The sequence below is a fragment of the Stegastes partitus genome, unplaced genomic scaffold (genome assembly GCF_000690725.1).
Source record: "Stegastes partitus isolate 25-593 unplaced genomic scaffold, Stegastes_partitus-1.0.2 Scaffold1133, whole genome shotgun sequence".
Taxonomy (NCBI): domain Eukaryota; kingdom Metazoa; phylum Chordata; class Actinopteri; family Pomacentridae; genus Stegastes; species Stegastes partitus.
Genome location: NW_007578864.1, coordinates 226,974 through 241,916, shown reverse-complemented (window position 1 = coordinate 241,916; position 14,943 = coordinate 226,974). Strand labels below are relative to the sequence as shown.

The 14,943-nt window shown below is 39.3% G+C and overlaps 2 protein-coding genes across 3 annotated transcripts in view; one reads left to right on the top strand and one right to left on the bottom strand.

The window, feature by feature from the left end:
- The window catches only part of cnot6l (CCR4-NOT transcription complex, subunit 6-like), a 29,778-nt gene extending 21,523 nt beyond the window's left edge, over positions 1–8,255 (bottom strand). The window contains exons 1-3 of one of the 2 annotated variants that reach the window (XM_008296528.1): positions 8,168–8,255; positions 1,182–1,303; positions 91–277 (exon numbers count right to left, since the gene is read on the bottom strand). In XM_008296528.1, the coding sequence (XP_008294750.1) occupies positions 91–277; positions 1,182–1,293 (299 nt within the window). In that variant the 5' untranslated portion in view covers positions 1,294–1,303; positions 8,168–8,255. Of the gene's footprint in view, positions 1–90; positions 278–1,181; positions 1,304–6,935; positions 7,082–8,167 lie in introns of those variants that run through there. The other variant, XM_008296529.1, reaches the window with a different exon arrangement.
- Positions 8,256–8,842: 587 nt separating this feature from the next.
- Positions 8,843–14,943, top strand: part of mrpl1 (mitochondrial ribosomal protein L1) — an 18,749-nt gene continuing 12,648 nt past the window's right edge. Inside the window, exons 1-4 of the mRNA XM_008296530.1 lie at positions 8,843–8,921; positions 11,008–11,110; positions 11,234–11,501; positions 14,213–14,326. Coding sequence (XP_008294752.1) covers positions 8,852–8,921; positions 11,008–11,110; positions 11,234–11,501; positions 14,213–14,326 — 555 coding nt within the window. The 5' untranslated portion in view covers positions 8,843–8,851. The remainder of the gene's footprint in view (positions 8,922–11,007; positions 11,111–11,233; positions 11,502–14,212; positions 14,327–14,943) is intronic.

Sequence of the window (14,943 nt, the reverse complement as noted above, 5' to 3'; positions counted from 1 at the left end):
GCTTTTCAACAACCCAAAGCCTATTTTGAGTATCCAGAATACAGACTGCGTACAATAGCACTGTGTCACGTTTCTGTCTGTGTGGTTTACCTGAGAGAGACCATGTTGCCCAGTTCGGCGGGCAGACTTCGGAGCTTATTGGACGACAGGTTCAGGTAGACCAGGTTGGGCAGCTTGGCGATGTCCGGCGGGATGCGGGTCAGGTTGTTGTCGTTGATGTGCAGCGCCGTCAGGTGGGTTAGAGTCCACAACGAGCTGCTCAGACTCCTCACCCGCCCTGACGAAAGAAATAACCAACAAATATATTTGGGTTATTATTTTATGCCACATCAAGAAATAAATTCAGATTCTATTTTAAAACCAGAATCTAATTCTTTCCAGGTCAGAAAACCACAAGAACAGTATTTAGACCCTCATGTGAACAAAAAACCAACAACTGAATCCAGACTGAGACGCTGGTGGAGAAAATCCACACAAAAACCAGACAGAACAAAAACATAATTCATTGTTAAACTGTGTTTCCACCACTTGAGTCGGAAAGAAATCTTGAACCATTTAGAGGGAAACGGCTCATATTCAATAAATCAAAGTTCAAATGAACTAAAACCGAAACCTGATGAACATCTGGTTCATTATTAACTTTTAAATGAAAGTCTATTGACCCTGAATACTTTCTCAAGTTTCATAACCACTCAGCTGGAACCTAAAAAGTTCACATCTGAAGCAGAAACTTGGTAGAACTTTATTTTTAGACTTTATGTGCTGAATATTTTATCTATTATTCAGGTAATAATTTGATTTATTTTGATTGTTTTCTATCACGTACAACAATGAAAAGTGTAAAATCTCAACAGATAAATTATTGCTTAAAAAAACGACACAGCTTTTGATTAGAAAGATATGAAATTCTAGTTTTTGGTTTCTGTGTGCTTGTTTGGGTTCAATAAGTGTTTTTAGCAGCTCTTTGGACGCAGCAGACTAATCTGGCTCCACAAAACAATGTTATTTATATCTACCTTTTTCTTAAAGTTGTGATACTGGAAAGAAAAAATGCAGCTAGTGATCTGTAATTCTGGGTTTCAGGGCCCTGCCGGTTTGTTTATCCACATATTTACACTGGAGCTCGAAGCCTGGATGTTTGTTTTATGCACCCCGAGGTGGAGCGAGTCGGTTCCACTGACCAGAAATCTCGAGCTCGGCCCAGTGAGACTTCTTCCCACTGGCCGCCTCCTCGGCCGACATGATGGTGTAACATCTGCGGGGATCTGGAGGATCATATTTTTCCTTTGGCATACCTGTTAATCTGAAAAAAACAGAACAACAACACGGAGAAGTTGAGAAAGAGAGTGAGAAAAAAAAGGTTGTATGTCTTTTTATACAGTGGATGTAAACTTCTGGTTTCAACTGTATGTATGTATTTATATTTTTCCACCGACGTCCCGACACTTTTGCAGTGTCTCCTTCACTGCTTTAACACTGCAAATTACCAAATAATTATCTTGAAAGGCTCCTCTCCTTAGTGTGACTTCTCTCAGTAGCAAAACAAATTCAGTTTGAGTCATTCGGTTCCATGAAATCAGCTTTTTAAAAAAATTTTCCCACCTGCTCAGGTCGCCTCAAATTAGATCCTAACAACCACATCACTGTCTTTTCAAGTGGCTGCTGAGTCGTGCAGCTTCAGACAGTTTACCGGCACCCTGCTGAGGTGATTTCCCACCCGGACCGTGATGCGAAGTCTCGACCAGAACCGAGACGAAACCACAGAGGAAGCACCTGGAGGACGGCCGGCCCAGAGGAACTCATGTGAGGGGTAAACTCAGGTTTGGAGATAGTTTCACTGACGAGAGCAGCGAATTAAACGTTTGATCTTCAGGATTGATCGTCTTCACTCGCTCTGTTTGACCAAACGGGCGGATTATTCCGAGCAGGCCTCTAATCCAGCAGCAGCTTAACTACCAATCAGCCCCAATTAACACGTTACAGCATCTCAAACTGACTCACACGCAGAAAAACAGATTTTATCTTCAGTCGCTGCTTTCTGAAAGAATCTCCTGCACAAAAACTGCAGAGGAAATAAAAATAAATGCTAGTGAAGAGATAAGAAACTTCAATATTTTCTTTATTAGGATTTTTTTGTGGAGTTACATCACGATGGTGCCATCAGATTATGTTAAGTTACCTTTATTTCATTTTTTTGCCTATAATTATCAATTATATTACTTTTAAATCAAAAAATCCTCAATATACCCACATAAAGTCAGAAAACACGTACAAAAACTGGATAACATGCCCTTAAAAGGTCTTTAAAAGTCTCGTTTTGTTTAACCAGCAGCTTAAACCATAAATATATTCAGTTTAATATCATGCAAAATAAAGAAAAGCATAAAATCTTAACGTCTTGAGGAGCTGAAACCTTTTTTCATTTTTCATGTTTTTGCTCGAAAAATGGCACGATTATTGATTAGCAAGCTGGAAAATGTGTTTATGGGCTCAAAAGGAGGACATAGTTTACCGAATTAATCGTGTGTTTGATTATTTTAGTACATTTGTCATAGATGTCGACCTCTTATCGAAAATGAACAATTAATGCACCTTTTATTTTCTCCAAATATCTATATAATGTCTGAAAACAGAGAAAAATGCTCAAGAACACATAATTAAAAGTCTCATTTTGTTTGACCAGCAGCCTATACCGTAAAAATATTCAGTTTATTATCAAGAAAAGTTTAAAATTGTCACTTCTGAGGAGCTGAAACAAGCAAATATTCTGTGCTTATGCTTTAAAAGTGGCACAATTATTGATTAGCGAGCTAGAAAATTATAGTTTTTTGTTTGCTGGCCTCAAAAAGTGGACATACATTTGATCATTTTACTCATAAATTTGCCAGATGTATTGATTATTTTTCATCTGTAACCGCCTAAACCACTCAAATATTGAGTTTAATATCACATATGGCAAACAGAAGTCAAGAATTTTAACATCTGAGGAGCTGAAACGAGCAAATATTCTGTGTTTATGCTAGAAAAATTGCATAATTATTGATTAGCAAGCTAGAAAACGCTCATTTTTTATTTGCTGGCCTTAAAAAGCGGACATCTATTTGATTATTTTACCTGTGAATTTGAAGAAATTTGCCAGATATATGGATTTTTTTTCATCTTTAACTGCCCAGACCACTAAAATATTCAGTTTAATATCACGTATGGCAAAGAGAACTCTACGATTTTAACATCTGAGGAGCTGAAACGAGCAAATATTTAGTGCTTTGCTTGAAAAATGACATGATTATTAATCTGCAAGGAATACAATTCTAGTTTTTTTTTTTTTTTTACCTGCTAGTTTACAAGAGTTGTGGTGCCAAAGCAGGACACAGTCCTCTTGATTCTGAAATAATTTTGCCGTCACCACCAGAACCTGATTCCTTTAGGTTTCAGCTTCGACTCAACAGAAGCATATTTTTACGCTACTTGTCGGACATTTCCGACATCACAACACAACAAACTTGGCTTCGTATCATATTTATAGACGAAACCTCCTCCAGCATCACTGACTCTTCACTAAACAGCTGCAGCTTCAGGATCAGCAGTAATTAAGTTAAATCCTCTGACATGCCATCGTGATCCCAAACAGCCCCAAAACGTTTCCTGCACACATTCACAGCTTCTGCAGTGAGACCAGTCGAGCTCAGCTTGAATCCAGCAGCACCGGAGCTATCAGAGGTGCATTTCTGTCCAAATGTGTACTTTTTCCTCACATGTCAAGTGTATTGTTGTCCTGCTTTAATGCTGTAATATTTGCTGCACAAACTGAAGCAGACTGACCAATGCTGTAACAGACAGTCGAATCAATAACGAATAAACAGTTATCACGCTGAGTTTATGAGTTATGTACATAATTTAGTTGGATCAGTGCAAAGATACGTCTATTTTTCGCCGTGGCAGGGACGTCACAGTTTCCTGAATTAAATGCAAATAATTACTAAAAACTGCAACGAGGAAGTTTTGTGCTGTTTGTACATTTGCCGATGATGTACTATTGTTCTCTGGGACTTCACAGAGCTTCTGTTGTCTTCAGATTAATTTAAAAGGTAGAGAAAGCAGTTGACGACATTAGAATTTTAGAGAACGAGTATCTGAGTCTGAATTTTAAAATAGCGGAGGCAAACGGAGAGAGGTTTTAATTCCAAAAACGACATTCAGAAAAATTAAACTCCAACATGACTTTCCAGGAACAGCGGCTCTGTTCCTGGAAAGTCAAGTTCCAGGACTCTCCAGGAACTCTGTTACTTAAGTTGCACACCTGAACTTGACCAATTGTGATAAAATCTGAGCTTGAATCTCATTAATCAGTTTGAATTTCTCACCTTAAAAAGGTGAATAAAAGTTTGAATTTGAATCTTTAACTTATTGGACTGAAACAAATTCCAGTAAATTTGACACTGACGCTAATATTTTGAGACTGAACTCAGTTAGTCCACACTGAAAATTCAACCTCTAAACTCAGTTTTAACAATTCAAATTCAGTCCTGAAGCTCAAATTTAGGTTCTGTCAGTGAGGAAGAGAGACTTTCAAAGCGAATTAAATCAGTTTCAATCTATTAGTCTGAAATCTAAACAGCTGCATGTTTCCTTCACTATCAAAATATCACATTCGGCTTCGAGTTTACTGGAACTGGGCTTCAATCTAATAAATTCAAATCAGGATTTTTATTCAATTACAGTAATTTTCCAGGAAAACAACGGCTCTGTTTCCCAAAAGAGATGCTGCAGTTTAGTTTCCTTAAAAGTCACTTCTGCCAGGAGACAGTCTATAGTCCACAATATGTACAGATTTCACTGGAGCTACTTCCTACTGAAACTTGTTGTTTGTATTCTGGTGTTTGACGTTTTGACCATATACGACATCAGAATACAACAATTATGTTATATTTAAGTCCTGATATGACACAAGACACAACCTCAGAGTTTGAACTTTAAAGTTAAAGTACAGTGAAGACTTGTTCTGAACTGAATAAACCGACTACTAGCTGCTCCTCAGACACCTTGGACACATTTATAGGAACTTGCAGAGGCTCAGGGTGCTTCGACAAAATTATCTTTGAATTTTAGAGAGTAAGAATCTGAACGTTATCTGGCTGTTCGGACGGTTTCATTCCAGACATCTGGATCTGAATTCTCACCAGCACAGCGCAGACAGAGCAGAGTTAGGTTTTAGTTTGAAAAATGACATTTAGAAAATTCAAATTAGGGTTTTTATTCAACTATGATAACTTTCTGTGATAATAATAATAACAGCAGCTCTGTTTCTGAAAAGAGATGTTGCAGCAAATGTCATTTCTGCGACATTCTCACACTCTTTCCTTTATATTACATTTAGGCTCTGATATGAGGCGCGATACCCCCTGAAAGTCTGATTAACTATGCTTAAAAGTTAAATTATAGTGACAGCTTGTTCTGAACTGAATGCTTCTGAAGAATAAATCCACTTTTACAGGAATTCCTCGCGGCGTGAATGTCACACCTGCCCCATTAGTAGCCGTGCAGAAGTTGCAGGTGGCCTTTCCAGGAGCCGCCCGGCTTGTTGCAGGAGCTCGCAGGTAAATTTAACTCCCCCGCTGTCAGCTAAAAAACACAAAACATGCAAACCTATAACACTGGATGAGCTCCACAGCACCATGCATGGGAATGAAACGAGTGCAGAGGAGCTGGGTGGCGTCACAGAAGACTCAACATGTGAGTCTGAATTTTCACCCATACAGAGGAGAGCAACCGATTAAACTGAGAAACTGCTGTTGTTACTCGGAACAAGTACAGGCATAAATACAGGCTACTATAAACTGAATTTTAATCATTTAAACTTGAATAACTGCAATAAAAACTGAACTTGAATCTCTTAATTTCAATCTGAAGTAGAATAACTGAATAAAAATCTTGATTTGAATCACATAGTTGGATTTTATTAGATATAAAACTGAATTCCTGAGACTGCTTTGAAATTGGAGTTGCTGTGAAAATATATTTGATCCACACTGATGATTCAACTCTTTGCATTTGGTTCTTGACATTCAGATTCAGTCACACGGCCTCTATGTCATATTAGGAGGTGTTGAGAACTGACATTTAAAAAAAATTCAACTGCAACCTCTTGTTCTAGAAACAGAGCCGTTGTTCATATGGACAACTGTTGAATCTCATCATGTCAAATTTTAATTTCTCTACTTGATTAATTCTGCAAAAGAAATCCTGATTTGAATCACGTAATTTGATTTTATTAGATTGAATATGAATTGGTTGCTGTGAAAACATAGTTGGGAATATAAGGAGAGCAAAAGGAGCTAAGTGGTGTGAAAGAGGTTCAGGTTGGCATCAGGGGAATACGTTTGGAGAAGACCTTTATGTGAATCTGAATTTTCACCAATATAGTGGAGGATAACACCGTCAGGCTTCAGAAATGACATTTAGAAAATTCCACATCTTGTTCCAGAAACAGAGCCGTTGTTACTCTGGAAAGTTACTGAAAGTAAAGTTATTAACACATGCCGCTACAAACTGAATTTGAATCATTTATTTTGAATTTTAATTGCTAAACTTAAACTGCAATAAACAAAATGAATTTGAATCTCAAAATTCCAATTTTAACTCGAAAAACTAAATAAAAATCGTAATTTGAATCACATAATTTGATTTTATTGGACTGAAACTGAATTCTAGTAACTGTTTTTTGAAACTGAATTCAGCTGCTGTGAAAGTATAGTTGCTCTGCATTTGGTTCTTCACATTCAGATCCAGATTGTCTGTGAGGAAGATGAGGCCCGGAGAATCAAATTCAAGTTCAGAGCAGAGGAATTCAATTCCAAAAATTCCACAGCAACACAAACAGCGCTGTTCTTAGTCTGGAAAATGATCGGCATAAATAAATGCCACGACAAACTGACCTGTCAGTGAAGATTCTCAGTCATCCAGGTCACAGTTATTCTCATAGTTAATCCAACTGGACTTGCTTGAGTTCCTTGAAGACGTTTTATCTCCCATCCAACAGGGTTCATCAGTGAAAACTCGAGTGTTAATGGCTCCTAAAGGATATCAGTATCTGGATCTCCCAACCAGTCAGGCAGAACTGATGAAGCCTCTTGGATGAGAGGTCTGCAAGAAAGTCAAGCAAGTCCAGTTGCTACGATTAAACTACCAGAACACTACGAAGTGAATTTGAATAATTTATATTTGAATTCGAGTTGCTAAACTTAAAAGTTCAGAGCAGCGGAATTCAGTTTCAAAATATTACTTTCAGTTTCAAGTTTACTGTAATCTGGGTTTAGTTTAAAGCTTGCTGGTTATGTAAATTAGCCTACTGTCTGCAAAAAGCCCTGCTTATAACAAACTTATAAGAGTGAGCGAGCTCCACAGCACCATGCATGGGAACACAAGGAGGAGCTGACATTAGGCTCCAGCCGCCAGGAGGTTCAGGGTGGCAGCGGGGGAATAAGTTTGGAGAAGACTTACATAACCTGTTTACACACTACTGGGTCACAAGTAAGCGGCAGCAGCGGCTGCAGGCAGATATATGGCCTCCTGGCACCGGTTCATATCACAAGCATATGGAGATAGGCGAGAAAGTGCACCTGCAGCATTTAAACAGCCAATCTGAATGTTATGGCAAACCCTTGAATCTGTTGCTTCACACACACTGTTTGCATGTCTGCAAGGTGGGGGGGGGGAGTTAAAAAAAAAAAATGATGGCAACTGCCCCAACAGCTGAGTATCCAAACATAGCTGTAATGTCAAAAGTGTCAGGCGCGCAACGTCCACGGAGGCCGGGCCCGTCCGGTGGGGAGCCGCTCGGCAGCTGTCACACCTGACAGCGAGGTAAACACGCCTCCCGGGCACACGTTTGTGGAGGTATTCCGACGCTAATTTTAGTTTTAAATAAAATAAAATAAATATAATAATCCCGAGGCGGACTCGACTTTCCGTCCGGAGCTCCCTCGAAGCAGGGCGCTGGATTTGTCTGGCTAGCGGCTGCAGGGCGCACGCCGCCCGGGCTCACCGAGGCGGACTGCGGGGGAGACGGCTTGGCACGAACGGAGGCGGATTTAAGTGTTAAAATTAACCCGGGACGGCTCGGTGGAAGCGGCAGCGGCTCAGAAAGCAAAGCGAGACGGGACATTACCTTCATTCGGGGGCGGTAGAAGACGGTTTATCGGGGGAACTGGCAGAGACATGCAGACGCGGCTGTTGAACCCGTTCAGACCCCGAACATCTCGGAAACACAAGGAAGAACAACAAACGCGACTTCCGCTCGTACCCGTCCGCCCGACACGCAGCCCCGTGTTCCCAAGCTCACGCACAAGTGCTGGTACACTTATTAATTATTTTTAAAAATTATTTAAAACATGAATACTAAGATAAATAGTATTAATATGCAGCAAATTGAAAATGCAAATAAAGATTTTGTGCGCGTTTCTGCCTTAAGCAAAAAAAAAAAAAAGCAAAACTTTACCCTTTAAACAGACGGATGCATGTTTTGCAGATAATAACTTCATGTTTTTAGAAAATCTTCAAGAAACTGCAAAATTCGGCATACATTTATCCGCCTTACGTTCTTTCTTAAGCAATGAATTATTAGTTTTCCCAGTTTCCCCACTACTTAAATGTTCCTTTAAGTCAATCTTTTGAAATAATAAGTAAAGATTACCATAACAAATGTGAGCCGAATATGACAGTTCCGTCTATAGATTTATTTTTTGTTGTTTTTTTCCTCATCTTTAGTGTGTTTATTGAGAGGGAACTTAATTTAAGCTGGTCTATTTTTGAACTGAGGTTTGCTTAAATCTCAAGCGGAACCATTTAACGTATGTCGTTGTTTTCACCCGGACAAACATTATTCCCAGTTATGGCAACCTGCACGCGGACTGTGTGGAAAGGTCAGTCGTTTAAGTGTAATTTAATTTTTTCTGTAACTGACCCTAAAATAACGACATGTATTTGTTTGTTTTTTCGGGTTTCGTGTTTTGTTTCTCGGTTCCGTTAAAAGACAAAAATTACCGCCGTAGCCTTTTAGCTAGTTTGTTGCTGCTGCGCTAGCTGACGCTGCTCGCCAAACCCTGAGCGAAAAATGTTGCATTGTAGCGTCCTCTTGCTTTTTCTCACCTAGTCTCTCATGAATCAACAGTATTTAGGATTTCATATGAATTATTGAGTCTCTTTGTTTGAATCGGCTTTACTTTTAGTAGCCAGATGCGTCTTATATTTAAGAAATTACCCTTTTAATGAATGACATCTGTCGTGGTGGGCGGTAACGAGCAGGGCATAAGCTGTCTTTTGGTCCTATTTGAAAGTTATTCGGTTAATTAAATATATGCCGAATTTTGGAGTTGCCATTAGTTGCTAAATAAATGCCCTTAAAATCAACACAGTGCCGTTGCTATTAGTAGGATGAGGTAGGACGGATTAAATCATTAGATTTTTAAATGTAAATTCGGCCAGTTTTGTGCAGCTGTGTATTTTTAGTTTAGTCACCCAGTCTTATTCTATCTCCTTCTGTATTTACTGATTTATATGTGATTTTCATCAATTATTTTGTGTCCTGCCCTGTCAGCCAGTAGATCTGTGACAAACTGCTTCATCAGTCTGTTAAAAAGATAAAATTCTGTCATTCAAGTGTATGTTTTTATAATAATGTTCCTCACAGGTTCACTGACACATACAAACAGTGACTGATAGATGATATGCATGTAACATTTGTCATGCAGATAGGACAGTACATCAGCAGCTGTATAATGCATAATAATGCAATAATAAACAAAACACTAAATCTAATTACAAGCTAATAATGCTGTCTAAATACCCAATTGCCCATTTTATTTATGGTGCGGTAAACTCTGAAAATTCTGTCCATGTGTGCAGATAATCGGAATACTACTTTACTGACAGTAAAACAGAAATATCCGGACAGCTGTGATGGATCTCAACATGAGAACACATGATTTACCTTAAACTCAGCTGTTTGAGGTGAAGAAACGCTCACAGTGTGGCTTGCTGTCAGATTGTAATCGATCCTGTCTCCATGTCGGAAATAGTTTATAATTATACGTTATTAATGGAATTATAGCTGTTGATTATTCAGCGTACATGCACTCATATTGATATTGATCCTACAAACAGCTGGAAGTAACAAATTAAACTTCAGCTGCTGTGAGTCTCACTCGTCTGACCTGTTACATCATCAAACTAAAGCTTTATTTTTATGGACATTTCAGTTCGTAATAGACATGAAATAACACAGCAAAGTGACCGAGGAAGGTGCTTTGGTGTATTTTGCTCTTTGTGATGGTTTAGGACTCATATTGGTGCGAAAACATTGAGAAATTGTTCCTCAAATCTGTGACTAAATGCAGTTCAGACTGTGTTGAAAGTGACACAGAAATGTTATTGGATCAAAGCCAGCTGTTCAGATACAGTCCGATTATAGGGAAGGAGTGTAAATCTGAAAGATCCATCGTTTCCCAGCACAGGCTCCTGCAGACAAGATTTGTATATGATAATAACAGAAAGGTTCAGGTTCTTGTGTAGCGTGCGATGGGTGATTTAAAAACTGCTGTTGGTGCTTTAAACTTCATAGTTCATGCCCGTGCACATGTCTTTTATGACTAATTTTAAATTTGCAAACACCTTGACTTGCACTGAGCTCACTGACACCTTGATAACACACGACTGGCACTGACAGATGTTCTAACGCAGCAAATTATTTGTGTTTTATGCAAATGACACAAACACTGGATGTGCTCTGCTTCAGTTATGTGGCGCGTCCTGCTGTCTTTGCTTAGGAGACAAACTTGTGCCAAATGATGCTCGTCATGAGTTCTCGTGTTTGAATTAAACAGATGCTTCTTGGTGCAGTTCGATGATGCAAAGTCGGCCAAGTGTGTTTTACAACATCGCCGGTCGACGTTGTGTTTAGGAGGAATCTGTCAGAGCAGCATCTGTCATCAATTGCGTTCGTTTCTTCAGTTTTAGCAGGATGTCAGAGGCAGCTGCTGAGCACCGGCGTTCCTGCAGGTGTATCGCCGTCTGCATCGAGGACGCTTCCTGTCAGGACTTTTGCGGCTCTCAGGTGAGTTTTTGCGAACCTTTAGTTTGTTAAAACCAGCTTTAGAAGTCACGGTTTTGTGATATTTAGGGTGGTTTTTAGTGTTGTCCTCCTGGTAATTTTGCACATTCTTCTATCAATTGTCAGGTGGCAAAGGAAAGAAAAGAACGCTGAAGAAGAGAAGGAAGTAAAGAAGGAAAAGAAGGTCATCGATGACAAAGACAGACACAAGCCTTATGGGAAGACGGCGTGGGTGCCTGTGGACGACGTCTATGTCATAAGATACTATGCCTTGCCCGTCCACGCCGCGACAAACGCCATCGAAATGCTGAAGAACTTTCAGGCGCTGGACTTCACGCCCCCCAATCAGCCCGTTTACATCGACCTGAAGCTCAAAATGCAGCTGGAGAAAAAGGTAACGGCAACGCTCGACTTGTTTTCTTTGCTTGTGGCTCATTCGCACGCCTGACCATCTTCAAGTCGATTCATTTTTAGGTGTTGAATATCAATTTACCAAAGTTACATTAATCTATCAGAGCAGGGTCGTACCATTGAAGACCACATCATTATCTCTCAAGTTATGGCTCTTCAAACGTTGCTCCTCAGGTTGTCGTGAAGAAAACAATGCAACAGTCGACACCCACCTTTTTTATTTTATTCATTGTATTTTTTATTCCTTACTAACATGCGTTTGTACAGAAAAAAATCAGACAAATATCAGAGCGTCAGGCTTGAACTTTTTTAATAATCTGATGAATTTCGGTGGAATGATCCAGATGCTGAGTGAACTGATCTGTTGATTGAGAGATCTGAAGTGTCGCTTGTACTTTTAGGAACAGTTTTACCTTTCATTATGTCGGAAATGGCAGAACACTGATTGGCTGTCTGCGTCCGGATTTCAAACCAGACCAACATGTTTCTCTTATATCGTTAAAAGAGTTCATCAGAACGTTACTGAAAACATTTGAGGTGAGAAATAAGCCGAGCAGCTGCAGCATCTGTCTTTAAAGCAGTTTATGTCGAGTTTATCGGGAGTTTTCAGAAGCAGTGAAGCAGCTTCATTTGATCTAAATAAGGTGTAGTCAGTAGCGTAGCAGTGTTTCCGTATATTTGTCAAGTGAGTTTGAAGTTAACTCCTGAAATGTCGCAAATTTTAAACATAAAGACGATGTGAATTAGTTTCCTTTAACAGCTTTGAGTGAATGAAATCGGCTCAGTTTGACCAGAAGGTGGCGCTGCAGGCTACACATAGCTGTAATTAACAGAATAAGTTGGAGACAAAACCAGCTGTTTTCCAGCTGATAAATAACCCTAAAGAGCAAAACTTTGGCCATCTGCGAGAGAAACGTGTTTTCAGGAATTGTTTTCTGTCGACAAAGTTCTAATCATTGTTTCTCGTCAGCTGTCTGGGGACGAAAACGAAATTGAGTCAGAGCTTATTAGTAAAAGTTTGTGTTTCTGTAAACCCTTTTCTGAAAAACTTATTAAAAATGATTTTGAGTCTCCTGGATCAGAGGTGAAGCATCTTCCAAAATCAGAGTCATCAGCTGTTTTCGTTCTGCTGAAGATCTTTTTCTAATACGATGCTTCAACGTGAAAATACATCAGTAGGACATAAATACTTTCAGATGCTTTTTTGCAAAAACGTTGGAGGCGAGAAATCGGCCACGCAGCTGCTACATGGACAGCAGTTAGGTTTAAAGTTTTCCAGGAGTTGCTCTTTTGAGAGGAGTCAAATCTAACTTAAACTAGAGCCGTTAAGTTTACTTGTTAGTCATTGGAGCTTCGGTTAAAAGCAGCTGAACTTCTCTTTTAGGTTCTTTTAAAAAAAAAGGAGACGTCTAGTTGGTTTTCACTGAAGCCTTTTATGTTGAGGCCCTCTGTGGGGGCATTACTGTAGCAAAACTATTGGTCCATGCGTATGGAGAGTTGTCTGTCTGTATCTCAATCCATTTGTCCGAAGTGAGATTTGTCATTGTGTAAAAGAAGTTGTCAATGCGAACTGGAATTTGTCTGTCTGTAATTAGGTCTTCAAATGTGTAAAAAATCTGCTCATCTGTATTAAAATGTGTACATGTAATAAGAGTTGTCAATACGTACAGAGGTATTCGGAGTTGAAAAATCTACGTATTCGAATACAAGTGCTGAAAATACAGACAAATCACCAGTTAGGAGTCGAGCAGCTTCACCGTTGGCTGTCTTTGTACACATGACCTTTGCTACACTTCAGCCGTGAGAGAATCTGAAACTGAAGAGTATCTGAAAATCAGGGTTTCTGTGTCCTGAGCTCAGGCTCACAGGATCGTCCGTTGTGGCTGCTGCCGCTCTGCTGCTCTGTACCTCAGTAGTTGTCAGGCAGCGCTGTGCATCACAGTCTCTGAGCGTTTTTACTACAATAATGCCTCGTTGCCTTTTATTCTATATGTCGTGGTCAGGGTGTTTCTTGTAAACAAGAGCTTGCTGTTTGTGTCTTTTTCTGTTTCGATAAATAAATAAACATAGTTATGAATTTTGTGAAATCTGAGAACAGCACATGTCGGTCACATCTGCACCTGATGTTTGAGTCCACATGAACCCTGCATTTGAACGACTCTCTGCCTTTTTGATTTCATGTCTTTGCACCTGTTATTTCCATGAAACATTAGTTTTTAGATTTCGTTGCTCATCCGTCCGTGTGCTCAGAATAGTCTCTAGCGTCCCGACGGGCGTTGATCAGCCGCCAAACGGACGCATTTTTAGCAGTCAGACTTGGCGTGCTTTCTTTATTTATTTGGCTCTTTCCATTTCTGGCTGTTTCCGTCTGAGAGATGCATCAATGTTTGCTACGCGAGCGGGTTTTTTTTTCTTTTTGGTTAATCAGCTAAAAACAGTGCGACGCAGTGGAATGAAAAACCTCATTAGTTCGTTTCCACATAAAAGACCGCGGAGCTGCCGTGACGTCCAGGCGGCCCGCCGGAGACCAACTCGGCTCCCTCGTATGCATAATGAATCCTGAACACTCCGGAGGAATGAAAATTTAAACAGATCTAATGCTTGATTATGGAGGCAGCTGTATGACTGACATCCTGGCTGTTTTGTTGGTGTTTTTTGCTGATCGTTTCCTCTGTTTCTGTTTCCTCCTGGCAGAAAAAAATCGACCCCTTCGTCAGCACCGTGCACCTTCCTCACCCCTTCAAGACGGAGCTCAACAAAGTTGTGGTTTTCACCGAGGTAAAAAAAAAACAACAACAAAGAAATGAAGTTGTATGTTTCCCTCCTCCTCCTTGGGCCTCGCTGAATCCTAATTTCATCTCCAGTTGTGTGTCTGCCGTTGATGAATTGTTTTAATTTTGTCCAAGCATGACTCAGATGTGCGGCGGCAGCACCTTTTATTTGTCACCCTGTTGTGTCGGTAACGAATGGCCTTCTGTGGCGGCGGGCTTTGATTAATATTCCTGTCGAGCGGCGCAGGTTGTGGGTTGTAACTTGGATGTTAACGAGCGTAATGAATGACACTGTCGGGGTCTGCCAGGCTGTGACATGCTCAGATCAGACTTTAAATGGGTGACGGTGCCGTGATTTATGTATTTATGTATGTTATTTAATTTAGTTAAATTAATTTAATTTATTTTTATTTATGCATGTATGTATGTTATTTTATTTATTTAAATAATTTGATGTAATTTAAGTAATTAAATTAAATAGATTTATTTATTTAATTTTCTTTTTTCTTTTGAAATTTAATTTTATTTATTTTTATTTATGCATTGTATTTATTATTTTTATTTGTTTTTATTTTATTCGTTTGTTTTATTTATTCTATTTAATTTTAAATTTATTCATTTACTTTTAAAATTTACTTTTATTTATTTTATATT